Below are 25,879 nucleotides of genomic sequence, written 5' to 3' on the forward strand. Positions count from 1 at the left end.
TGTCACCCTAGAAAGCTGGCAGCGTTACCAGAGGCTGGGAAGCAGACGCAGGGCCTCAAGACGTGGACACCGGGGCTGACTGCAGGCAGAGCCTGTGCGCTGACCAGAGGCCAGGAAGTGGATGCAGACCATGCTGAGCAGAGCTTTGTCTCCTGCAGGCCTGCAGCCGATCTACTGGAGCAGGGACGACGTAGCCCAGTGGCTCAAGTGGGCTGAGAACGAGTTCTCCTTACGGCCAATCGAGAGCAACACCTTCGAGATGAACGGCAAGGCCCTCCTGCTGCTGACCAAAGAGGACTTCCGTTACCGTTCTCCGGGCTCAGGTGAGCCAGACAGGGAAGGGGGGCCGGGGCACAGGTGGGCCTGCAGCTCTGAGGGGTGTGTGCTAGACCCTGGACCCCCACACAAGCCATGAGGCAGGTCAGTAGCCCAGGCTGCAGTGGCATTGAATCCCGCGCCCTCATGACCTGACACCTGGAACCTCGTGAGTAGCTGGGATTACAGGTGTGAGCCACCATGCCTGGCCTATGTTGCCATCTTTTTTTTTCTTTTTTGGGAGGGTCCAGTCATGGGGCCTGAACTCTGGGCCTGGGCACTGTCCCTCAGCTCTTCAGTTCAAGGCTAGCACTCTACCACTTGAGCCACAGTGTCACTTCCGGCTTTTTCTGCTTATGTGGTGCTGAGGAATTGAACCCAGGGCCTCAGGCATGCAAGGCAAGCACTCTACCACTGAGCCATCTTCCCAGCCCCCATTTTTTTTTTTTTTTTGGTCCAAGACTGGGACTCAAGCTTGGCACCTGATGCTTTCGCTCCCTGGCTGGCACTCGACCGAGCCATGCCTCCGACCCCTACCTTGCCTGCCTTTTTGCACATGAAGAGACAGGTCTAGAGTTGTCAAAGGACAAGTGCTTGCTGCTGATTCCAACTCCTGCACGGACCACACCACTGTGTGGCCCACTTCCCGCTGACCCAGAGAGAGCTACAAACATAGGTGAGAAGGTGGCTCCCGATGCTCCAGCCCTCTCTTCATTCGCCTGTTCGTCTAGCCCACACAGCGGCATCTGTTCTGCGGAGGGCTGGGGCCTTCAAGGTGCCCGGGCTGGCTGCAAGGAGCTCTGACACTCTCAGACACTAAATTTACATTTCCTGACCTCCCCCTCCAAAATGGGCCTGCTAATTACCCACCGTTCTTTTTTAGTAGTAGTAATCATCAAGATGTATTTTTAAATGTTTTTTTGTTTTCTAGTCTGCGTATTACCGAAATAAAACATTGATCAGATCCAGCACGCATGAGGCAAAGTCAATTAGGAAAAGTTTAGGAAGATGATCCTTCCACAGAGCCCAAAACTCAAAACCCAAAAGTGTTGATTAGGGACTTATTTTTGTTTGAGATTAAAATACGAGCCATTAAAATAGGACTGTATTTCGGGCTCCGAGTCCCCTTCTCCTCAGAGCCGTCACCATGACGACAAGTCTCAGCGTCCTCAGCAGGCCGGGGGTCCCCTGGTCTCCTACAGGTTCCGCCTGAGCAGCCACCTTCCCAAAAGCGTGGTCACTGCCTGCCCCGTGTCCCCTGCCCCCTGCCCGTCTGCTCCCAGCAAAACCCCCAGAGCTGTGCTGTCCAGGGTTCTTGAGTCTCCGTCGAATCAAAGCAGAGGCAGTGGTTATACCCAGCTCCCAAAGGTCAGAGGTGGAGAAAGAGGAAGGAGCAGCCAGGGGCAGCGTTCTGGAGAGGAGGAGGAGGAGGGAGAAGTCAGGGGCTTCATCTGGGACAAAGGGGCAGAGGAGGGAGGAAAGGAAAGGAAGAAAGGAATCAGTATGGCCAGTTTCCCAGGTTTGGAGAGGGAAAGTGTAGCAATATCTCCAGCCCAAAATATGCAGTTAAATTAAGCTGTTAATTAAAGTATCTGTTTAAAAGCGGCTAAAATTAGAGACAGACGCTCATTGTTGGGGGTGTTGTTGACACACAGAGGGATGTCAGAGGCTTGAGGCTTTTTCCTGATGGTCCTAGAGCCCCGGAGCCTCCACCTGTACCCTTGGCTCTAGGCCTGGGGGTGGGGGGGGCCCCCTGTGTTTTTGCTAATCAGCTACTCAGCCACCCTTGAAGGGCCAAAGCTCCAGCCAGCCCCGGCCCTCCGCCAGGAGCTGACAGATGTATTTTTGGAAGGGAAGCGTTCCAGAATATACCAGTTCTTCTAGAGCATGATCCGCATCACTGCCCTCGGTGGTGAAGTGTTCTCTTCTCCTTTGTTTCCGGCTGGAGCTGGCCTGGGTCCGAAAGGCCTGCTCCCCTCTCTGTAGAGAAATCTCCATGGAAGAACATTTTCTGTGAAGAACCTCGAGTTGGATTAGAGCAGAAAGATCCTCTTCCCTAACGACTTCATCATTAGCACAGCCTGAAGTGCAAGGCAGAGCTAGCCGCACAAAGCCAGGACAATGTAACTTTCCTCTAAAGCTCTGATGCTCATTCTTAGGCAGATGGTAAGTCACATTGAGAACCAGCGGCACCTCATTGCGCCAAGAAGAGGCACTGAACTGTTAGGAGCCTTAGCTCCAGCCCCACGTGGCATTACCAAGACTGATCTCTCTCTTAGACATAGGTTTGTGGGTGGATTAAGTTTTCTTTCGGGTTTGCACCTTTTTTAAACCTGGCTTTTTCTTCTCATGCTAAGGTTTGAACTCGGCTTTGAGATTGCCAGGCTGGCGCTCCACCCCTTGAGCGCCGCCTCTGGCCCTGCTTTGCACTGGTTTCCTCTCCATTGTGCCAGGTCGCCCCAGCGCCGCCACGCTGCTCCCTAACCCCATGCCTTTCTTGGCCTGTGCAGGCGATGTGCTGTACGAACTCCTACAGCACATTCTGAAGCAGCGGAAGCCCCGGTTCCTCTTCTCCCCCTACTTCCACCCGGGAAACGCGATGCACACCCAGCCGGACACGCTGCTGCACCAGAACCATGAGGAAGGTAGGCCTGTGCCCGCCAGACTCCCCCACGCCCCTTCCGTGCACATCCAGCCGTGACGTCGAGGCCCGCGGTAAGACAGGAGAGATGGCTGGACGGTCCCGGTAGCATAGAGCAGACGACGTTTCACGACACGGTGTGAAGCAGGGAGAGACGGCCACGAGCATGGGAAAACAGGCTCTGGTAGCGGTCACCGTATAGGTAGGGGCGGGCCACACCCTGGCACAGGATGCAGAGTGGGTTTCCGGGGGGCGGTGGGGGCGCCCTCTGGGAAATGACTGCACCCCTCAGCCTGGGAAATAGCTGTGAGGTGGCCCCTGCTCGCCATCTATGATGAAAGCCAAGGAATACGTGCATAAAAATCACAGGACGGGGCCATTTGTCCCTGTCCACCCCCACGTATCCCCTAGTGACCTCGCTGCGGGCCGTCCGCCCGGCTTTCCCAGAAGTGACCCCTCCACCTCATCCCTGCAGGGCTGGAGGCCCCGAGTTGGCTCCTGCTCCGTGGTTTCTGTTTGGGTTTCTTTGTTGGTTTGGCTGATTCGGGAGTCTGGGGCGGCACTGGGGTTTGAACTCAGGCCCTTGCAATTGCCAGGTGCTCTCCTGTGGAGCCATGCTGCCAGCCTGACTTCACTCGTGAGTGGACCCATCCATCGTTCTCTATACGTGCCCTTCCATCAGGAACTCTGTCTCGCTCTAAGAGCTCCTCACAGACCGAGTACGCAAGTGCTGCAGGGAGCAGGAGGTGTTGGTGTGAGGGACCGACCAGGGTCAGGTTAACCTGCGGACCAGGCAGCTCCCCCTCACACCCAGCTCCCAGCAAGTCAGGCACCGTGGCTCACACCTGCAGTCCAAGCTGCTGAGGAGGCTGGGCTCTGCAGATCACAGTTCACAGCCAGCCTAGAAAGGGAAAGCACATGGGATTCCTAGCTCCATTATGGAGATACACAGGAAGTGTGCTGGCACAGGTCTGCTGGTGTTGCCATTGACTTGCCTGAGAATACAAGTACGTACGCAGTGGTGTGTTTATACGGGCGAGCACGCATATCCGTGCGGATCATGTGTGCATATCCAGATCTGTGTGTGCACACATGCGTATTCACATATCCATGTCGATGTGTGCATGCATGACTGCACGTGTATCCATGTAGGTCGTATATGTGCAGGTTGAGTACGCCATACTCCACATACGGACAGGCTTTCCTGTCCCGAGCCCATCTGATAGCAAGCATAGAGCCATTAGCCATTGCCACTATTTGGTGGTTCTTACACTGCTTGAGTTTCAGCCGCCTCTGGTGATGAGCAGGTGTCCCTGTCCTTTGCCCTTGTGAGCCGTGTCCTATGATAGCGGGGTTCCCCCTACCTCCACTTCAGATGTCTGAACGGACATGCGTGGCCAAGGCCTGTGCCCCCTCCACCATCGTCACCCCCTCCCCCTCGGGCTCGGTGAGCTGGCACCGCCTGCAGCGATGCATTGGAAGGGCCGGCCGGTCTGCAGTAGAAGGGGCGCTGAAAGGAGGCTCCCACACGGTTCAAGGGAAGAAGGTTCATTGAGAGGGAGAGAGCAAGCCTCCAGCCGCACAGCAGCGGTGACCTCGGAGCCTGGGGAGCTCCCACTGCCCCCAGGCCTGCCAGTTCCATGTTACAGGTGCTGGGCAGGGACTTACATGGTGCACAGGGAGAAAGCCAAGGGAAGGGGCCATTTCTCTCAGGCAGACCTAACATTCAGTACTCGCAGAACAGAGCCCGCTGTGGGCAACACTGCCTGGTGGCGTGGGGGGGGAGGGGGGAACCCAGGATGACAGGAACCTCACCAGCCCTTGAACATGGTGGCAGCAGAGGGCGAACCGCCCCACTGCAGGACAGACCCATCCTCACTTCCTGCCTCCACCCAAAGGCCGAGGGAGCAAAGCCTCTTCTTCCTGCCCAGCTTCCTGTTTCCACTCTTAACGATGGGGAAGTAGAGGCTCTTCTTCCTGTTTCCTGGCCCAGGGCAGTATGACCTCTGTCCCAGCGGCTTGGTTTGCTGTGCAGAGCGGAGGTGGACAGCGGGCCTCTGGTGAATAAGAAGAGTGGGAACGAGGGCTCCAGAAGCCCTTGGATCTCTGGCAGGAGGCCGTTCCCTGGGGATGAGGACTGGGGTTCTGCGTCCTTCAGAGTCTGCGCTCATCTACCCAGGGTGCCGGGATGAGGAGCCCAGGGGGGAGCCACGAAGCCAGGAGTGCCACACAGACACCTCCGGGCCTTGCCCGGTACCCACGTCCCCGTCAGAGCCCATGACATGACTTCGACCACAGACAGGCAGTTTTTGTTTTAGATTCACTAAGCATTCATTACTTAGGACATGAGTTGGTTGCATGGAATTTCCAGGAATTCCAAGTAGAGAGAGACAAGAGACTGTGCTAGTTAAGCCGAAAGTGGGCACTGCGGGCACCTTCCAGAAGTCCAGGGCTGTTTCATAAGGAGGAGCCCGGCGTCTCCCAGAGGTCCAGGGAGAGCGGCTTGGAGTGGGCAGAGATGGAGACTCCAGCCGGGGGCTGACTCCTCTTTCCCTCCCTCTTCCCGTGATTGCCCCGTCTATACCTCAGAATCTGGGCAGTGAGGACAGTTTCCCAAGAGCAGACAGACACGGAAGCCGGTCAGGAACAGTCTCCTTGTTTTATTTAAACAGAAGGCTTCTATATCAGGGCGGGGTGGGGGAGGGGAGGGATGCACCACCGCCCGGGTAGTGCACCCCGGCGTCCAGAGTTGCTCTGCCTGCCGCCTCTGGTCTCGGGCATTTCCGAACCCTGCTGCCAGCTCCCCACAACAGGCTGAGTAGCAGCCCCCAGCACCCACTCGGTGCAGGGCGCCAGCTCTGCCAACCAGCACAAAGCTTGGAAGGTCTCGTTGCAGACCTGCCTTTCAGCCTCAACCAGGGCGGTGCCCAGACCACCGGGAGCCTGGAATTAAATGCGCTCAGATCCACTTCTCCTCTCTAATGCTATCAGCCTCATCAAGTACTTCCTCCTCCAGCCAGGTCTGCGGAGAAATAAATAAATCAAGTTCTTCCAAGTCCTGTTGCTGGCCGGATCCTGAGTCACAAGTAGACTCTGAATTATCTGGAGCGCTGTCTCCTGCCCTCATTGTTCCCACAGATCTGGGCAGGAGAGAGTGAAATTTCCCCAGGACATGACATCAGTTCCTCTTTTGCCCTTGGCGTGAGAGTTCTTCCCCTCCTCGGCCTCCCGAGCGCATACGCTTGGCCAGGACTTCTGAGAGACCCCACAGGTGAAATTTGTAAGGCAGGAAATGGATCCAGGAAATAGCTGGCCTTCGTCATCCTTACCTGTAGTTTTTAGATCAGGATTCTGTGAGTGGCATTTAGAAGAAAATGCATAGACGTTCGGAATAAACCTGTGTTATCTACTTACCATTACTTTTGAGATCTGTGAGGTGTCAAGCAAGTCTCCTACTGATAGCTACCCCGGTGATGAAGAACTCGTGTGGAGTTACGGCAGCAAAGAATATGCACTGGTGGCAAGAGATGCTGTTTTAACGTCACGAGCAATATTTCTTTTGTCTACTGTCTTGTTGATTAGGGTCCACTCCCGTCATCCCAGGCTCTCAGGTGGCTGAGATCTGAGGATTGTAGTTCAAAGCCAGCCAGGAAAATCCCTGGGACTCTTAATCACCAAAAAGCCAGAAGTGGAGCAGTAGCTCACGTGGCAGAGTGCTAACCTGGAGCCAGGGACAGTGCCCAGGCCCTGCGTACAAGCCCCAGGAGGAGAGAGATCTCCATTTTCTTATTACAAAAGTTGAAGGAACTACCGCCCCTGTCTCCATTTATCCCCTGGTGTGCTCTTGAGTCTCCTTTGTGAGTTCTTTCTGTGGACAGCAAGGAGGCCGACGTCTCTGGCTTTCTCTAGCGTTCTCTGCTCAATGAACAAGAGCAATGTCTGTGACGACAAGCTCTGTGTGCAGACATTGTCCCATGGCTGGTGACTGGCTTTCTCTAATCAAAACCATTGCTGTTTGGTGAACAGCGGCCACTGTGGTGCTTTGAGCACATCTTGGCATGAGCCGTTTCCATGTGACAGAGTAACATGGGGTTCTCATCCCCAGCTCTCTGCCTGGGGTGCATTTGCCTGCCCCTCAGTTTCCTCATCCAGAAATAGGAGCAGCGCACATCCGGCTTGAGTGTCCAAAGACTTGAACAGGAGGATCCGATGTGTAGGATGTAGTCATCGTTAACCATTGTTATTATTAGCAGCAACAACTAGAGGTAGAGAATATAAAAATCTGGTTATGGAAGTGTAAGTCAACCAGAGTATTTATAGGCCAGGTGGGATGGTAATGCCTATAATCCCAGCTACTCATAAGGCAGAGATGCAGAAAAATGAACAAGTCAAGGCCATTCTGGGCAAAATGTTAGCAAAACCCTATTGCAGCCAACACACCAGGCGTGGTAGTGGATACCTTTCTTCCCAGCTGTAGGTAGAAGGGCCACTGAGGTTTGCAAAACTGCAAGACCCCCACGTGGAAATTAAAGCAGAAAGGGCAAGGGGCATGGCCCAGGCGGTAGAGCACCAGGGTGGAGGAGACTGCAGACATTCCTTAGGAACTTGGTGCCCACAGGCAGAGCCAAGGGAGGGCATGGGAATGGGAAGGAGCAGAAGAGGCCGCCAGGATTGCAGGGCAGAGTGTCTGTAAGCCGGGCCTGGAGCCTGGTGCCACACAGGGTCTCCCCAGCATGCACGCACCCAGCGCCCTCTCCTGTACCGCACAGATAACTGCGTGCAGAGGACGCCGCGGCCGACGGTGGAGAGCCTGCACCACAACCCCCCCACCATCGAGCTACTGCACCGCTCGCCCATCACCACCAACCACCGGCCTTCTCCCGACCCCGAGCCGCGGCCGCTCCGGTCCCCGCTGGACAACATGCTCCGCCGCCTGTCCCCAGCCGAGCGGGCGCCGGGGCCCCGGCTGCAGCAGGACAACCACCACCAGGAGGCCTACCCCCTGTCGGTGTCACCCGCGGACAGCAACCACCGCTCGCCGCCCTCCGAGGCCCTCGCCAAGCCCGGCAGCCCCCGGCCCGAGAACGCCCGGGTCATCCAGCTGATGCCCAGCCCCATCATGCACCCCCTGATCCTCAACCCCCGGCACACGGTGGACTTCAAACAGTCGCGGCTGTCCGAGGACGGGCTGCACAGGGAAGGGAAGCCCATCAACCTGTCACACCGCGAGGACCTGGCATACATGAACCACATCATGGTGTCCGTGTCCCCGCCAGAGGAGCACGCCATGCCAATCGGGAGAATAGCAGGTGAGTGCGGGCCAGCCCCAGGGCTGCGGTAGCAGGAGGGGCATCCATCGGAGCATTCTTGAACCTGTCCATCGGGGCACCTACACCTGTCTATGAAGGAGCCCACCTACCCCTGCACCTGTGCATCAGGAAGCCTTCCTACACCTGCACCTGTGCATCAGGAAGCCTTCCTACACCTACCCCTGCACCTGTGCATCAGGAAGCCTTCCTACACCTGCACCTACACCTGTGCATCAGGGAGCCTTCCTACACCTACACCCGTGCATCAGGAAGCCTTCCTACACCTGCACCTACACCTGTGCATCAGGAAGCCTTCCTACACCTGCACCTGTGCATCAGGAAGCCTTCCTACACCTGCACCTACACCTGTGCATCAGGAAGCCTTCCTACACCTGCACCTACACCTGTGCATCAGGAAGCCTTCCTACACCTACACCTACACCTGTGCATCAGGAAGCTTTCCTACACCTACACCTACACCTGTGCATCAGGAAGCCTTCCTACACCTGCACCTACACCTGTGCATCAGGGAGCCTTCCTACACCTACACCCGTGCATCAGGAAGCCTTCCTACACCTGCACCTGCACCTGTGCATCAGGAAGCCTTCCTACACCTGCACCTACACCTGTGCATCAGGAAGCCTTCCTACACCTGCACCTGTGCATCAGGAAGCCTTCCTACACCTGCACCTACACCTGTGCATCAGGAAGCCTTCCTACACCTGCACCTACACCTGTGCATCAGGAAGCCTTCCTACACCTACACCTGTGCATCAGGAAGCCTTCCTACACCTACACCTACACCTGTGCTTCAGGAAGCCTTCCTACACCTACACCTACACCTGTGCATCAGGAAGCCTTCCTACACCTGCACCTGCACCTGTGCATCAGGAAGCCTTCCTACACCTGCACCTACACCTGTGCATCAGGAAGCTTTCCTACACCTACACCTGTGCATCAGGAAGCCTTCCTACACCTGCACCTGTGCATCAGGAAGCCTTCCTACACCTACACCTGTCCATCAGGGAGCCCTCCTACACCTACACCTACACCTGTGCATCAGGAAGCCCTCCTACACCTACACCTGTGCATCAGGAAGGCTTCCTACACCTACACCTACACCTGTGCATCAGGAAGCCTTCCTATACCTACACCTACACCTGTGCATCAGGAAGCCTTCCTACACCTACACCTACACCTGTGCATCAGGAAGCCTTCCTACACCTGCACCTACACCTGTGCATCAGGAAGGCTTCCTACACCTACACCTGTGCATCAGGGAGCCCACCTACACCTACACCTACACCTGTCCATCAGGAAGCCTTCCTACACCTACACCTACACCTGTGCATCAGGAAGCCTTCCTACACCTACACCTGTGCATCAGGAAGCCTTCCTACACCTATACCTGTGCATCAGGAAGCCTTCCTACACCTGCACCTACACCTGTCCATCAGGAAGCCTTCCTACACCTGCACCTGTGCATCAGGAAGCCTTCCTACACCTGCACCTGTCCATCAGGGAGCCTTCCTGGCCCTTTCTACACCTATACTTAGACCTGTCAGAAACCTTCCAGACCCTTCCTACACCAACACCTTCCAGACTGTTCTTTCCTCACAGTCCCTCACTACTACTTTTTAACCTTATTGGTCAAATACCAGCACCTTCTTTCCCGTTAAAAAAAAACTGGAATGTGTACACACTCGCCTGCATGCTGTATAGGGCAGAGCAGGGCCTTGGTGCAAGGGGTCCACACCTCACACACCTGCACACACTCAGCCTGTGTGCCCTGGAGGGCAGGGTAGGGTATTGCGGGGCTGATGATCCTGGGGATTTCGTCCCTCAGGGTGGGGGCCGGTTCTGCACTCATTTTCAGAAATCAAAGTGCCCTGAAAAAAAGGCAGTGAGGGCAGTGTTTCTAAAAGATGACACACAGCAGCCACCCTGCCAGGCCTGGGTGTGGGAAACAGGAGAAGGGCTTGGGAAGATTGGAAACTCCGGTTTGCCCAAGGGGGTGAGCCGTGTGGTCACATGCCCGGCAGGGAACCAGCCCGCACATCGTCAGACGCTGGGCAGACGCCCGGCCTCACCCCAGTATCACAGTCAGAAAATCCACACTTGGCCAGTGCCTGCTGGCACCAGAGCAGCCTCGTCGCAGGTGCCCTCTGCCTGCTTCGTAGCTGGAACCCAGGGTCAGATGACTAAAAAACAGCCCCTTGGCGTCCTTGTCCTGGTGCCTGAAGTCCTGCACTTGAGTGTTACAACAACCCCGAACGACCGCAAAGCACGCCCTTCCTCCGTGCATCCCCTGGCACCATGGCTCAACCTGCCTACCCAGAATTCTTAGCATCAGCCACCTGGCGTGGAAGCTGTTGGTTATGTGGGACTTGCACGCCTATTTGTAGTCCCTGTCCAGTGTGTACACACTGGGCCCCTGGCAGGAGGCAGAGGCAGGCTGGGAAGCATTTCCCCCGCAGCCACAGGAAGGGTTTTTACAGGACCTGTTAGCCCGGGGGGGGGGGGGGGGGGGGGACACACGACATACCTCACCTGGCAGGAGACAGCAAGAACTCGCTTTCTGCAGCCAAAACCAGCATTCTATCTAAGCTACAGCCTTTCATAATCATCCCCTCATGGAAGAGACCATTGGAGGAAGGAGTATCTCTCTAAAATGCCCACCTCTGCTTCAACATGTCCACAGCTGGGCGGGGCCCAGTGAGGTGACCATGGTTTCCTAGATTATCTTATTGACAAAGCCTGAAGATTCGAGGTGAGCTTAACAGTCTACAAAGCATCTAGGAACAGAAGGAAGACGGGCCTTTTATCTAATAGAATGCGCCTTAAAACCAAAGTAGAGCCAGGAGCCGATGGCCATGCGCTATTAATAATAGTCACTTGGGAGGCCGAATCTGAGGGTCACAGTCAGGAAAGTTTATAAGACTCTGGTCCCCAATTAACCACCAAAAAAGCCAGAAGTGGAGATGTGGCTCAAGTAGTACAGCACGCGCCTCGCCGCAGGGCTGGCAGTGTACAGGCTGTGAGCGTTTGCCAGTTCCTCTGCTGGCCGAGGAACTCATCACCTCCTAGGGCTTTGACAGTGGCCTAGGTGGTTCTGTCTGCACCAGGGCGACATTGGCAGGTCTGTCCTGAGGCTTGGATTGTCCCCACCCTCCCTCCGCCACGGGATGGGTGGACACGGAGGGGCCAGCTCTGAGGGCAGAGGGGCTGGCGCTCCATCGTCCTGACATCACATGGCCCAGGCCCAGGCAGGAGAGAGGAGACCTGGCTGCAGGCACGCGGAAGGCTGTGGCTGGCGCTCAGGCTCGGCTGGTGACAGCACCGCATCCTCTTCCTCCTCCTGCTCTTCCTCCTCCTCGCACTGTTCACAGAGAGAGAGGGATTTCACAGTGCAGGAGTCAAGTAGAATCTTATTTTTCCAGCAAGTCTTAAGGTTTCCCAGAGACTGCCACCTGCTCCTGGCTTCTGAGAACACAGACCACATTAGGTCACACAGACCTTGAGTCTCATGTGGCACGTGTGTGTATGTGTGTGTGTGTGGCCACGAAGGCCGTGCCCGACATGACTTACCAAACTGGGCGGGGCATGGAAAGCTGGGAGCTGACGGCATGGCACCCTCGGGCCGCACCTCGTCCATCTCCTGTCCCTTGAATTGTTCCGAAGAGAGGGAGGAGCTGCCCTCTTGGGTGTAGACCACAGAGAAGGGCGCTTGCCTGGCGGGGGGGGGTTGGAGGGGGGGCTTGCTGTGTTGGCTGTGGGAAAGTCCAGGTCTTACCAGGGTGCAGTGGCATCTGCTTACAATGCCAGCGTTGGGTGGGCGGCGGCGGGAGGGTGGGGAGCTCAAGGCCAGCCTGCGCTGCGTAGTGAGGCCCTGTCTCCAGCAAAAGGGTTTTCCTAGTCTGGACGGGCCACCCTTCCCAGCTCGCCAACGCAGCCTAACCCAGCGCATGGAAGTGCAGGAGCCCAGAGTGGGACCCCCAGATCCTCAGGGCTGCAGCCGAGCATGTCCTTGGCTCTGTCAGAGGTCCCTTACCAGCCACCAAGCCACAAATGAGGCCTGCCGTGCACCGGTTAGAACGCCTAGTCTGTCTGCCTCAGCACCCATCAGGCTGTGATCCAACGGGAAGATGTGTCTCATTAAAACCACACTAGCTGCAACTCCCCCACGCCCCCCCCCATTCTCCTTGGCCACTTTCAGCCACCCCAGTCCCCGTCCTCGGGGCCTCCCACCAGTGCCACCGCTGTCTTCCAGCCTCTCATCTGCGACCCCGCCACTGTCTGAACTGCAGGGAGGCCTTGCCGGCAAGCGCGCCTCCCCCCCCCCCCCCCCCAAGGCCTCGGAGCCCGTTCGTCTAGGGCTCCGCGCGCTGCCTGTCGCCCAGACATTCTGGTCCTGGTGACGGAGGAGAAGCCGTAGCCCCAGTGTGAGCAACGCCCCTCTCTCCACAGACTGCAGGCTGCTCTGGGATTACGTCTACCAGTTGCTCTCCGACAGCCGGTACGAAAACTTCATCCGATGGGAGGACAAAGAGTCCAAAATATTCCGGATCGTGGATCCTAACGGCCTGGCTCGACTGTGGGGGAACCATAAGGTAAGAGGGGCACAGGGTCCCTCAGCCAGGGGGCCGGGGTGGGCCCATCGCTGCCTGGCTCCTCGCAGGACAGATGGTGCAGAAGAGGGAGGTGTGCGCATCCAGGCCGTCGGGTGGTCTGCCTCAGTGTCCCTCCTGTGCCACTTCCGTGGACCAGGTCCCTGCCCCCCCCCCCCCCGCCGCCGTTAGGAAGGGCCACGAGTCCTGTGACCCACAGGGGGCGTCAGGACAGTCACCTCCATTCTGTCTGCAAGACATCAGTCCCTTTCCCAACAAACAGTGCGAGAGCTCTGAAGAATTAGAATTGAAAACAACGTCTTCTGTAGTTCAGACGCGCAGAAGAGCCCATCCCAGGGGCCCAGCCGAGTGAGCCCGGGAGGCAGGCGAGGCGGGAGGCCGGGGCAGGCAGACCGCACGGCAAGGCCCCCGCTCCCTCGCCACGCCAAAGCCCAGAGCTCACAGCCACTGTGTTTCTGCTGCCCAACCTGGGCTTCACCCGTCCGTAACCCAACAGCCAGAGACAAGCCTGAGAATGAGCGCTGCGGCTGCTGCGTGGTTAGAGGGTGCGGGACATCTCCGGAGGCCGCTCTGGGCTGGGCCGCGTTCACTAAAGCTCCCAGCCCTCCAGACAAAGGGGTGCGGTGGCCGAACGTGGCCCCGCATGAGAAAGCCCACGGCCCACGGAGAAGCGTGGAGGATGAGCAGGGGCACAGGCCACGCCGAGACCACAGGAGCTTGGCTGTAATGGCTGCCCCAGTGCCTCGGAGGTTTACTTCACGTCTTCCTCTCTTCCTCCTCCTAACAAACAGAACAGAACAAACATGACCTACGAGAAAATGTCCAGAGCCCTGCGCCATTACTACAAGCTCAACATTATCAAGAAGGAGCCGGGCCAGAGGCTCCTGTTCAGGTAAGTGCTCCCCTTCCTCTCCTCCTCCTCCTCCTCCCCCTCCTTCCCTCCACCACCTCTTCCTCTTCTCTTCCTCATCCCCTCCCTCTCCTCCCCTCCTCCTCTTCCTCCCTTCTTTCTCCCACTCTTTCCACCTCCCCCTCTCCTTCTCCCTCCCCTTCCCCTTCCCTTTCTCCACTTCCCCCTCTCCCTCCCCTCCTCCTCCCCTCCTCCACCTCCCACAACCCTCCTCCCTTCCTTCTCTCTCTCTCCCTCCACTTCCCCCTCTCCCTTCTCCTCCCCTCTTCCGCTACTCTCCCCCTCTCCCTTCCCCTCCTCTCCTCCTCCTCCCCCTCATCCTCTCCTCTTCCCTTCCTCCTCTTTCCCCTCCCCTCCTCTACCCTTCCTCCACCTCTTCCTCTTCCTCTTCCTCCTCCTCCTCTGCTGTTAGGAGACGCAGCCGTGTGAGTGTGCATACTGCATACTGGATATCAGTGCTGCTTGGTGAGGATTTGAGAAACATACACCTGTTTCCTACTCATGTGTGAACTTGAGTGAAGCCAAAGCTAAGCAGGTTGCACCCTGGTGCAGTGGTGGTTAGCAGGGCACCTCAGCGGGGAGGCTAAACACGCAACACAAAAGGAGTGGGAGTGCTGACACACGAAGATTTAAGCCGTATGCGTGCGTGTGTAGACAGTTACTCCCATCATAGAACAAGGCAGGGGCCCTCCGTTCCTGTGCCTCCCCCTCCCACCCCCCGCCCCTCGGTCCTGGTGAATGGCCGCTGGTGGTTTTTTGGGTGGTACTGGGGTTTGAACTCAAGCCCTCGAGCTTGCTGGTCCAGTGTTCGTGGGCTTGGGCCTCGCCTCCAGCCCTGTCTCCAGCCATCTTGCGACCGCCGGTCACGGTGCTGGGCTGACCCCGGCTGATTGCCATGCCGTGGCAGCAGGAAGGTGTGCATCACCGGCTCTGCGCCGAGGTGGCTGGGTGGCCGTGGCAGCGGTGGCCCGGCCCCGCCTTCCGGGTGATGGCTCGGGAATCCCCTCACTCCTGTGTCCTCATCCCAGGTTCATGAAAACGCCAGACGAAATCATGAGTGGCCGAACGGACCGGCTGGAGCACCTGGAGTCCCAGGAGCTGGATGAGCAGATGTTCCAAGAAGATGACTGCTGAGGGGGCCGCAGGCCAGGCCACAGAAGCGACCGCTAACGGGGCCGCCAGGCCCCGGCTGGGCCAGGCCGCCGCCCGCCCCGACCAGAGCTCCGGCACAGTGGCCCGCTGGGCACAGCCAGCAGGGAAAGACCCAGCGTGGCGGGAACGCCTCCGCCTCCAAGCAGGAGGCCCCGGGCACCCGGTCTCCCCTGGCGGAGGCAGCCGGGCCTCCCGAGGGCGGTGCCCGCCAGCCTCGCCTTCCCCGCAGCCTCCGTCTACGACTCCCTGACCTGTCTTCTCCGGTGGTGTTCTTTTTTCTTTCTGGTTTTTGTTTTTTAAGAACTTGCGACATGAATTCTCATCGTTCATACAGGGGAAGACATCAGATCTTGTTTTCCTATGGAAATATATATTGATTTTATATATATCTATATATATTATTTTTGCAAATCTTAGAGTACGGCCAGCTTAGCTGGTCAGAAAAGAGAATACTGCCGGAGGAGGGACTTCCTCCTTCTCCCGCTTGTGGCTTAGGTCTGCCCTGCTGGGACAAAGACCCAGCGGGTCCTGGTGGAGACGGGGAGAGAGGCTTTTAACAAGGATCTCGTGGAAGGAAAAGCCATTTCTCTCTCTGCCTTGCTCTCTCTCCTTCCTTCCTGCACCCTCCCGCCCTCCCCCCTGCTGCTGTACTCTATACCTCTCCACAGAGTCAGCCCGTTAGAGAATCGTGGCGTTTGTTGCCACCAAAACAGACCAGTGACTCGGATGTCTCATCAGAGGGAGGTGGCACAGGGAGGCCACCATCGCCGGGGAAGATCAGCGCCCATCTGCGCCCTCCCAGGCTGTGTGGAAGGCCCAGGCCCCAGGCCTTAGCGTGCAGAGACCACAGAGGAGAAATAGAGAAAGACCACACAGGCCTAGCAGTCCAGAAACTGGGCAGAATTTTCCTGAAACAGATTATTCAGGTTAGTGGAAAGAAAAGCCCCTCCAGTTCATTCCAAAGGCTGCCTGGTGTCACTTTCCATGGCCTTGTGGATTTTTTTCCCCCTTACTTCAGTTCTCGGCCTTCTTTAAAGCTTCCTGGGAGCCACTGATCACAGTGTGTCTTGTTGGGGGGCAGGGGGACCCTGGAGTCCATTCCCACTTTGGGGTTTGTCAAGCTGGTGCAGACAGGAAGTTCCCCAACGGCCTTGCTCTTTGCTCCCTCGCATGCTGCACTCCAGAGGGCCATGCGCTCGCTTCTTCCTGTCTGTCGGTGGGCAGCGCCTCCTGCGGCCGGGCATGCAGCAGCTGCAGATCTTTTCTCTTCCCGGCTTCACCGCCTGTGGCTACTCTCCAGGCGAGGTCAGTGAAGCAGTGTGTGGAGCGTCGTCTCTAAATCCAGATCTGCCTTACAGCGCCCCCTCACCCATCCCCCCGCTTCCTCCTTGACACCCGGGGCTCACTTGAGTTCCACGAGCAACGGTTGGCAGAGCCCGGGCTGTGCTCACTGACAGCGGCCACCATCCCCGCTGCAGGGAGATGCACGGTGGTCCAGAGACTGGACTTGAGCCAACTGGGGTTCTCGAGCCTGCTCTGCCCAGGCTGGCCACCAGGCACAGGTAGACGCACGTGGCCAGCCCACTCCTGCACCCCGTGCTTCCCCGATCCACCCTCAGGAGGACAGGATGCTGCTTTCTGTGTGAAGGGTTTTGGTGATTGTATTCCAGCAGATCCCAGCCTTTCCAGAGTGTTCAGGGAACTGGGCATGGGTATTGGGAGGCAGAGGCAGGAAGATCAAGAGCTCAGGAGTAGCTCAGAATAAGTAGATTCGTGCAAAAAAGCAAATGGGATGGAGACACAGCTCAAGTGTGGTCAGGTGCTTGCCTAGTGCACACAAGGCCTTGGGTTCGACCCCAGAACTGCAGAGAGAGAAAAGTGGTGATCCACGTCCAGCCTCTAAGATGGCCAGGGCACCGAGTCACATGGTGGGTAGAGGCCAGGAGCTTCTCCGAGGCCCCTGGAGTCAAGAGCAGGCGCCACGCTGCTCTTCCTGCAAGCCAAGGCTCATTCTTGCCCTTCGCCACATAGAAGGCTGGGCCTCTGACCTCAGCACCGCAAGTGCGTTCTGGAGGGACGTCCCTCGCCGGGGAGTTCTGACTTGAAGCATCCTCTGAGGAAGTGAGGCTGAGGGCCATCTTCAGGCCCTGTAGAGATGTCCCAGCCCCTCTTCGCTATGGACACCCCTTCGCCCATGCCACCCCGGGGCACAGGGCCTGCCCTCTGCAGACCCTGACGAGTTCATAGCCACGCGCGCCCACCACCCTGAGGGACTGGAGGACGGCCCCCGCGTTTTCCCTACAGGATCCTCTCACTGAGCAGAGAGGGGGCGACGCATCTGCCCCGGACCGCATCGAAGGCGTCAGCCATGGCAATCAGGAGAATGGCGACTCTCAGACTGCAGGCGGGCGAAGGAAGCAGGGCCAAGGCTGCTCTGCGGCTGAGTCCCTGCCGGCCTCAGCTCCCCGGAGCCGGGGCTGGATCCAGTGATGCTGGTGGCGGTTGGCAGGTGGGGTGTGCAGAGTAACACCGCTCTCTCAATCTTGACCCCAGACTAGGGAGCCTCCCATAAAGCAGCACCCCTAAAACCCACAGCCTTTGAGGGTCCCCACTGGAAAAGAGGAGCCGCAGGCCAATGGTTTTTCTTCTTCTAAGAGTACTTTAGAATCCTCCATCCACGCCCTTTACACTGACATGTTGCCCAGATGAGAACACTGCTTCAGTTGGAATTTGCCCACCGGCCTCTGCCCAGGCAGGGCCCACGCCGCGTGCACACCTGTGAAACCTTAACCAGCAGCCGCACCTGACGCAGCCCGCCTGGACCCAAGATAAAAGATTCGGGAAGTAGAGGAAAACAAAAGCAATCTCTTTGCCCAACCATTCGGTGCTAGTTAGACCTGCCGTCCACTCAGCCAGCCGCTCCTCCTCTGACAGAGGCCTGGGGAGGGGCACGGGGCCCCCATAATCCCCACCCATCTAGCGCCCCCAAGGGCCACCCCCACCCTCGGCCTGTCTGCATCAACGCTGTGCCACTGTAAGCTCCTGATCTTACTATGCCGAGAGAACATTCTTGAAGATTTCTCTCCGTGCCCACCGGCAAGCCAGGACGAATCTCAAAGGCTCTTTTGTTCTTTTTTTGTTCTTTTTTTTTCTTGGTTTAGTTTCTAATCTCTTGTTTATGAGGTGTGGGGTTTATAAGGGACTGAATCAAATGAATGTAACAAAAACAAAAACAAAAAAAAAATGCCTTTTCTCAGGGCCAGTGAGTTGCAAATAATTTTTAAAGAAAAGCCTATAATTACATCATCTCAATAAATTTTTTATAAAAAAAAAAAAGTGCAAGGTCCCAAGTGTCTGTCTAGTGACCAGAAGGCCAGTCCTGGCTCCTCTGAACAGAGATGGGGTCCAGGCTGCTATTGGGCAGCAGCCCTCAGGCCTGAGATGTCAGAACCAGGCGGGGGGGGGGGGGGGGCGGGGAGGGACCGGGACCCCAGGCCTGGAGGCCACTGCACAGCCGGAATCTGCCCAGAGTTCCACGTCTCACGTCTCAGCCACACCCACCAGCCCAGAGCTGGAGAAGGAAGATTACATGGGTTTTTAGCAAGCAGTCTGAAACAGAGGGTCTCAGGCGAGACAGTGTCTGAGAAGTGCACACTGTCGGTGCACCCTTTGTGAACTGGCCCAGAGCGGGAAGCCTGGGGTCCCTAGGTCTGTCTGACACACAAAGGCTGTTGGCCTGCTCAGCCGAGGCATTGATAGAGTGGCGGGTGTAATGATGCTCACTGAGCTCACAGAGAGAGAAACACTGTTAGTCTCAACCACACTCGCCACACAGGCCCCAGTAAGCAGTCAGCTAGGAAGGTAGGAGCTGCGCCTAAAGGTGATTTGAATGGCAAACTGGGGCCCTTGCACCTGCCGGGCCCACCCGTCTGGAAGGAAGAGGCCCTGGCCAGGGACTCCCTGGTCCCAGCTACCAGGGAGGTGGCAAGAGGAGGATGGAGGTCCAGCGTCAGGCCCAGAAGGAAAAAGCTAGGAGTGTCTAATCTGAAAAACAATGACTGATGCAAAAAGGACTGGGGTGTGGCTCAGCAGGAGAGCACCTGCCTAGCAAGGATGAGGCCCTGGGTTCAACTCCAGTACTGGACATAAAGGGAGGGAGGGAGGGCAGGAATGGAAAGGCATCAACCCTAGCACGTACACACACTGTTATACACACACTGTCCTGCTGGCACGATTTCTGTCAGAGTATAGAATTAGGAGTGGGAAAGTCCATGACAAAGCCCCAGAGCTGCAGACTCATCCTAACCAACCACCACCTCTTCTGGATCCGTGCACTGGGAACCTAGCCAGCAAAAGCAGCCCCCGTCTAGCACCACTGGGAGCCGAGAACCCCTTTCCCAGGCTGGGACCTGGGGTCCGCAAGCTCTCCCCCAGCCCCAGCCTCTTCCTCCAGTAAAATCAGCTCCAGCCGGCCATTTGCATTGCTCATTAGGCAAATCAGTTCAGACACACATGTCCGTGCGGCCGTGCCAACCGGCTCCAGCCGGGGCACTGTCCTGTCCCCTGCAGCCTCACTTTCTGATTCCCTGGATGAGGAGAAACAACACGGGAAAATCCAGCAGAGTCGGTGCCCCAAAAAACAAACCATTTGCATTTCAACATCAAGTTGAGTCTGGGTGTAGCCTGTTTAAGTCAAGCAAACATCAGGAGAAGCCCAGTTCTCACCACCCCGTTTGGACATGGTGTCCATGCACATGCATAGGGCTATAAGCCAGGCCTTTCCTGTTCCAGTGACGACGATCTAGCACCGAAAATCATAGTTTTACACAGCATGAGGCTGAGCATACACAACGCTACAGTGCAGGCTCCGGTGTGCAGCTGTAGCCCCCGCTGGCTGAGAGACAAATAACACCCTGGAGTTTTGATTTTTTATTTCTTTTTTTTTTTTTTTGGTCCGTCATGGGGCTTGAACTCAGGGCCTGGGCGCTGTCCCTCATCTCTTCAGCTCAAAGCGAGCACTCTACCATTTGAGCCACAGCGCCACTTCTCGGTTTTCTGGTAGTTTATTGGAGATAAGAGTCTCATAGACTTTCCTGCCCGGGCTGGCTTTGAACTGTGATCCTCGATCTCGGCCTCCTGAGTAGCTAGGATGACAGGCGTGAGCCACTGGCGCCCGGCTAGCACATGCCTTTTTTAAGGCATGTTTTTGGAAAGGGCTTTTAGCTCTATTACAATTTTTCAGATAATCATATGTCTTAATTTTTCATCTCTCAGACGTATGTATTCTCTGAGCCAGATGACCACAGATTTTCTCTAATTCCACATCTTTTATTCATCGTCATCATCACTTCTATTATTGGCAGCACTAGGCTTTGAGCTCAGGGCTGGCCCTTGCTGGGCATGACCTCTGCCCTCACCCCAGACCTCCATGCCTTTCTGCTTTAGCTTACTCTTGCACTTTCTTTGCTTGGGGCCAGGGCCTGGACTGGAATCTTCCCCCCGGGTAGCTGGAAAAACAGCTGTGCACCACCATGCCCAGACTGTTAGTTGAGATGAGCTCTAGCTAACTCTTGTCCAGGCTGCCCTCCACCCTCCACCTCTGCTGTGGGTATCTGGGCATCAATAGTGTCTGGTCCTCATCACCCCACACCTATGATCCATGAATGAGGGAGCGGGTCCATCACCCCACGTACCCATGGCCCGTGAACGAGGGAGCGGCATCGCATACAGACTCCTACCTCCAAGTTTGTGCTTTCTTTCTCAGGCCCTGGGCTCCTCATGCAGCGCCCGTGGCCTGGCACGGGAGAACCCGCCAGACGGATGTTGGCTGGACTTCCGGTCCAGGGGCGCTGCCCCCCCCACACACTTGGAGAAGTGGTGGCCGGGCATGAGCCCAGGGTCCCCTTATTTTCCACCCAGGCTAGAGGTGTATGAGATAAAGCTGGGCGACAGTGCTGGGAGGCGGGATGGGGTAGAGTCCAAGGCCCGGGGTGGCGTCCCTGGGCTCCCAGATTCTAGGAGATCGGGAGGGTTGTAGTTCAAGGCCAGCCCCCAGGCCACAAGTGAGCTGAGACTCCTCCCCCAAGTACAGGCACCGAGCGGGGGGGGGGGGGGGGGGGGGGATCCCCAGCTGTGATGTCCCAGGCCAGGCAAGGAGGCCCGCAGAGCCCGGCCATCCTCCCCTAATGGCTCTGCTGGCCCTCACATCTGCTCCAAAGCAAGTGCGATGCAGCTTCATGATGGATGGATGATAATTGAGACTCTATCTGAGCGACGAATAATTAAGTTTCTTATTCAATGGAGGCAGAAACCTCTAGCGGCACAGGTGGAGGCCAGCAGTGACCGGAGAGCGCGGGTCCTGAACTCAGAGTCATCCCAGAAGTCAGGCTGTCTGCAAGCCCAAGAGGAGTCCCCAGACTCTCACCTTCCCACACAAAGCCAGCAAAACCAGCCGGCGCCGCAGCTCACGCCTGTCATCCCAGCCACTCAGGAAGCTGAGATCTGAGGATCGAGGTTCAAAGCCAGCCTGGGCAGGAAAGTCCTTGAGACTCTTATCTCCAATGAACCACCAAAAAACTGGAAATGGTGCTGTGGCTCAAGGGGTAGAGCGCCAGCCCTGAGCAAAGAAGTTCAGGGACAGAGCCCAAGTTTAAGCACCAGGACAATAATAATAATAATAATAGCCGGGCGCCAGTGGCTCATACCTGTAATCCTAGCTAATCAGGAGGCTGAGATCTGAGAATCACAGTTCAAAGCCAGCCCCGGGCAGGAAAGTTGTGAAACTCTTACTTTCAGTAAACCACCAAAAAACCGGAAGTGGTGCTGTAGCTCAAGTGTAGAGCTACAGTGTAGCTCAAGCCTTGAGCTGAAGAGCTGAGGGACAGCACTCAGGCCCAGAGTTCAAGCCCCACAACGGATAAAATAAATAATAATAATAATAAATCAGTAAAATCGGCAGGACTGAGTCACCAGGGAGATGCCACACGCAGCAAATGAGGGAGGAAGGCACAGGAGGGGAATGGACAGGTGGACAGGAGACCCTGAACCCAGGAGTACGGGCAGGTGCTAGAGGGCATGCCTGGCACTGGTGAGGCCCTGGTCCATCCTCTACACCAGGAAACCTGAGCATTCTCACATTACCAGGATTGGAGTGACGGGAGGGAGGGGGGGAGGGTTGAGGAGGGAGGAGGAAGGAGGCATCCCTCTGGCCGGGGACAGGGCTGACAGGGCATGGCCCTGGCTAGTGCTGATGACCACTCCAGCCCTGGCAGGGGAAGCGGCCCCAGGGCCTTGCCACTGCTGGGAACGTCCAAACCCACAGCGTCGACATTCTCCAGAACGCAAGGCCAACAGAGATCTGCGGGAGGGTGGCAGGTTTGAGACCAGCTAGGGCCACACGCAGGGTCCTGCAGGGGTGGGAGCCGAGAGGGGTGCTCCAAGCCTGCCTCAGCCAATCATGAGCCAGAGACACGCATCTTGCCAGAATTAACCAGGCCGTGGTCCCGGATGCCCGGCCCCACGCAGAGGAAAACAGCAGAGGGCTCTGGGGGCAGTAATTACAGCCCCATCCCCTCCCCCGCCCCACCCACCCCCTCCCCCTCCCCCATCCCATCCCCCCTCCCCCCCACCCCTCCCCCCCACCAGCCCCTCCTTCCTGCGGCTGCTTTGTTAAAGGAGAGGCTCTGTGCGTACGTCTTGAAGCTGAGCTTCAGGACAGGTCCAGGATGGAAGCATCGCCACCCACTCTGCAGAAGACGGCGGTGAGGTGGTCTCGTCCAAAACGAAGCTCGGGCTGGGCCATTTGCCAAGGCCACAAACCCAGTCAATGGTGGAAATGGAAAAAAAAAAAGATGGCTTCTTGGCAGGGGGTGGAGGAGGGAGTGGGTGCTGACAATGAGACTCGAACTCAGGTCCTGGGCGCTGTCCCTGAGCTCTTCAGCTCAAGGCTGGTGCTTCTACCACCTGAGCCACAGCTTCACTTCCGGTTTTCTGGTGGTTCACTGGAGATCAGAGTCTCACGGACTTTCCTGCCTGGGCTGGCTTTGAACCACGATCCTCAGATCTCAGGCAGGAGCCACCAATGTCCACCTCCGATGACTTTTTAGCTGTGGTTCTGGGTGACAGCACCAGTGTCAGATGACCCACGAGTCAGGAAACTGGGGTCAGGGGCAGCCGCCATCCAGAAAAGCCTGGCGGTGATTTCTGATGGGTGCTGAAGGTGGAGCGGCACCTGTGCGTCTCTGCCAGGGGGGAGTGGGGACGGTGGCTGGATGGTGGCCGGGTAGCTGCCCAGGTTCGTTCGGTGCCAGGCAGCCTGTTCCTGAGAGCAGAAAGCCCTCTCTTGTCCTAGAGGTGATCCAGCGCCCAGCCCGGCCACCAGGAGGGACGGCAGGCCAGCCTCAGAACCCAGCTCCGGAGGCCCCGTCCTTGGTACAAGCCCAGCCCACGCTGGTCCACAGCAACACCTGGCCACAGGCTAGGAATATGGCCACAGCCAAACTTCAGCCGGTCATCCCGGGCCTGGGTGACAACGGGGGGGGGGGGGGGAGGGAGGGGGGGGTCTTGTGGTCAGCCCATGCTGAAACCCTTCACCTAAGATCACAGCAAACCAATTGTGGCCATCAGACTCCATTTTTCTCAAGCCCGCGTGCTCTGTACACCTGCACGGGAGACAGAGACAGGACCCTGCATGCCTGGAGACCCAGCCTCCACCCTCAGGCCTCCCCCCCCCCCCCCCCCCCCCGCTGCCTCTCCCCAGCGCTTCTCCCTCCGCGCCGCCTCCTGCCAGCTCCCAGCTCCCGCGTTCGAGCGCGGGCTGTAGTTTCTTTCGAGCGCGGGCTGTGGTTTCTTTTTATTTTAATCCTAGCATCTCTGCTTGGAGCAGATTCCTGGTTTGACTTCAGCGCTGGCTGCCGTGGTCTGGCTCCGGGCCTTGGTGGAGCGGCTCCCCCCAGAGGGGGGGGGGGGCGGGGAGGGAAGGGGCGGGGCGGGGAGGGCAGCCTCTGAGCTGTGATCCCCAGCCAGGCCACAGAACCACTGGGAACCAGTTCTAGGTCTGTCCCGTGATGTAAACTGAGGAACGGCAGCTGGAGGACCCAACACAGCTCCCAGACAAAGCCATGTTTGGGGGGAACCCCGCCCTATCCTCCCAGGACAATGTGGGGGGGGGGGGGGGAGGCAGCTCAACCTCCACAAACAGGAAACTGCCACCCCACCAGAGGAAGAAGGAAAAGGGAAAAAGGAAGCTTCCAGATTCCTGTTCCCAGTCCCCCCCCTGCCCCCTCCCCCCAAAGATTTTTGCTGAAGGAAGTTTGAACCCAAGTCACCAGTTTCCTTTGTTACACAAAGCAAAGCAAATGAAGAGGAGAGGAGACAGGAAAGGTTCCCAGAGCTGCGGGGGGGGGGGGGGGGGGGGGGGGGACCATGGGGGAGAAGGGGATGGGGGGGAGGGCATGTAGTTCTGCGCACACCCCAATCCCACAGCAGGGAAAGGAGATGACAAACGCACATTAACACCAGTCCCTTCCAATTCTTACCCATCAGCGCTTTTGTGACCCATTCTAGAGTCTTCTGAAACCTTTGTCACACAGTAACCAACTCAAAACCTCACAGCAGCCCTGCAGACCGCGTGACACTGCCCTCCTGGGCACAGAGGTTGACCATCTTGTTTGAGGTCACACAGCTCATGAGGCTCAGGATTTGAACACAGGCCCAGCTCTGGGCTCCCTCGGCCTGTCTGCTCACGCAGGGTCAGCAGACCACAAGACCCGAGACTCGAAGAATCCAGGACTCGCGCCACCTTCCTGAGAGCATTGCCCCGCGCCCCAGCTCCTCAAAGTTGGGGTGTGCACGCTGCACGTCCCGGACCCCCGACATCGGGGTATCTGTGTAAGCGCAGGCCTGTCAATTACATTGCTTCGGAGTCAGGCCAGAAGTGAGGAGAACGCGGGGTCCGTACCCCACACCCAGACTCCCACTCGCCCCGCAAACGGCACCAAGGAGTCTGGGAACACAGAACTGGGAGAAACAGGCAGGAAACGGAGCCAGCACCAATCACACCGGGCTGAACACAGCCCGAGGCTTTGCCTCATTCCCGGGTGTCGGGGTGCGGGGTCTGATGCAGCCACGCTCGGAGCCTCCTGCTGCGAGCAAGCGCAGCCCACACTGACCAGCCCGACCTCCGTCCCTGGACGTGACCTCATCTCCTCCCCGCTATAAGAGTAATGCAGTCACGCTGTCATCCCAGCTTACTCAGGAGGCTGAGATCTGAGGATTGCAGTTCAAGGCCAGCCCGGGCAGGAAAGTCTGTGAGACTCTGATCTCCAAAGAACCACCAGAACACTGGAAGTGGCGCTGTGGCTCAAGGGGTAGAGCGCCAGCCTTGAGTGAAAGAGCTCAGGGACAGTGCCCAGGCCTGAGTTTGAATCTCAGTGTCACCAAAACAAGAAGTAGGGAGGCCAGGTCATCACCAGCCCACCCTGACTGACACGGGGTGGGCAGAAGTCTGTCCAGGCGCACACGTGCATGGCCAGCTCTCGTGATACGTGTACTTTCATGGCCACGCTTTGCATGTTCGGTCAGTATTTCCCATTTCCTAAAACCCTCCTAAGTATCACTCCAAACTGAGAGATAACTAACCACTCATTTAACAATTTCCCTGACACACGGCATTTGATTTTCAATGGTTCACGTACAATGGGGCCGGGGGGCGTGGCTGAGCGGTAGAGCCCCTGCCTACCATGCACAAGGACACCCCGGGTTCGATTCTTTGGTGCCACATAAATCAAACCAAAAAAGTGAGCGGGGCTGTGTTTTTCACCGTGGGACAATTTCCTTCGCCCACCAAGACACAAGGGCGTCACCACATTAAGCTTTGCATTTCCCTTGTGCAGCCGTCGTGTTGGACCAGGGGAACAGAGGGCCG

The 25,879-nt window shown here is 57.3% G+C and overlaps 1 protein-coding gene across 2 annotated transcripts in view; it reads left to right on the top strand.

The window, feature by feature from the left end:
• Etv6 (ETS variant transcription factor 6) overlaps positions 1-18,285 on the top strand; it is a 103,188-nt gene extending 84,903 nt beyond the window's left edge. The window contains exons 3-9 of one of the 2 annotated variants that reach the window (XM_042701538.1): positions 159-323; positions 2,826-2,960; positions 7,726-8,265; positions 12,733-12,875; positions 13,685-13,785; positions 14,832-14,953; positions 14,986-18,285. In XM_042701538.1, coding sequence (XP_042557472.1) covers positions 159-323; positions 2,826-2,960; positions 7,726-8,265; positions 12,733-12,875; positions 13,685-13,785; positions 14,832-14,937 — 1,190 coding nt within the window. In that variant the 3' untranslated portion in view covers positions 14,938-14,953; positions 14,986-18,285. Of the gene's footprint in view, positions 1-158; positions 324-2,825; positions 2,961-7,725; positions 8,266-12,732; positions 12,876-13,684; positions 13,786-14,831 lie in introns of both variants that reach the window. The other variant, XM_042701537.1, reaches the window with a different exon arrangement.
• Positions 18,286-25,879: the final 7,594 nt, after the last annotated feature.

This window comes from Dipodomys spectabilis, unplaced genomic scaffold (assembly GCF_019054845.1).
Source record: "Dipodomys spectabilis isolate Male_0828 unplaced genomic scaffold, ASM1905484v1 ptg000296l, whole genome shotgun sequence".
Classification (NCBI taxonomy): domain Eukaryota; kingdom Metazoa; phylum Chordata; class Mammalia; order Rodentia; family Heteromyidae; genus Dipodomys; species Dipodomys spectabilis.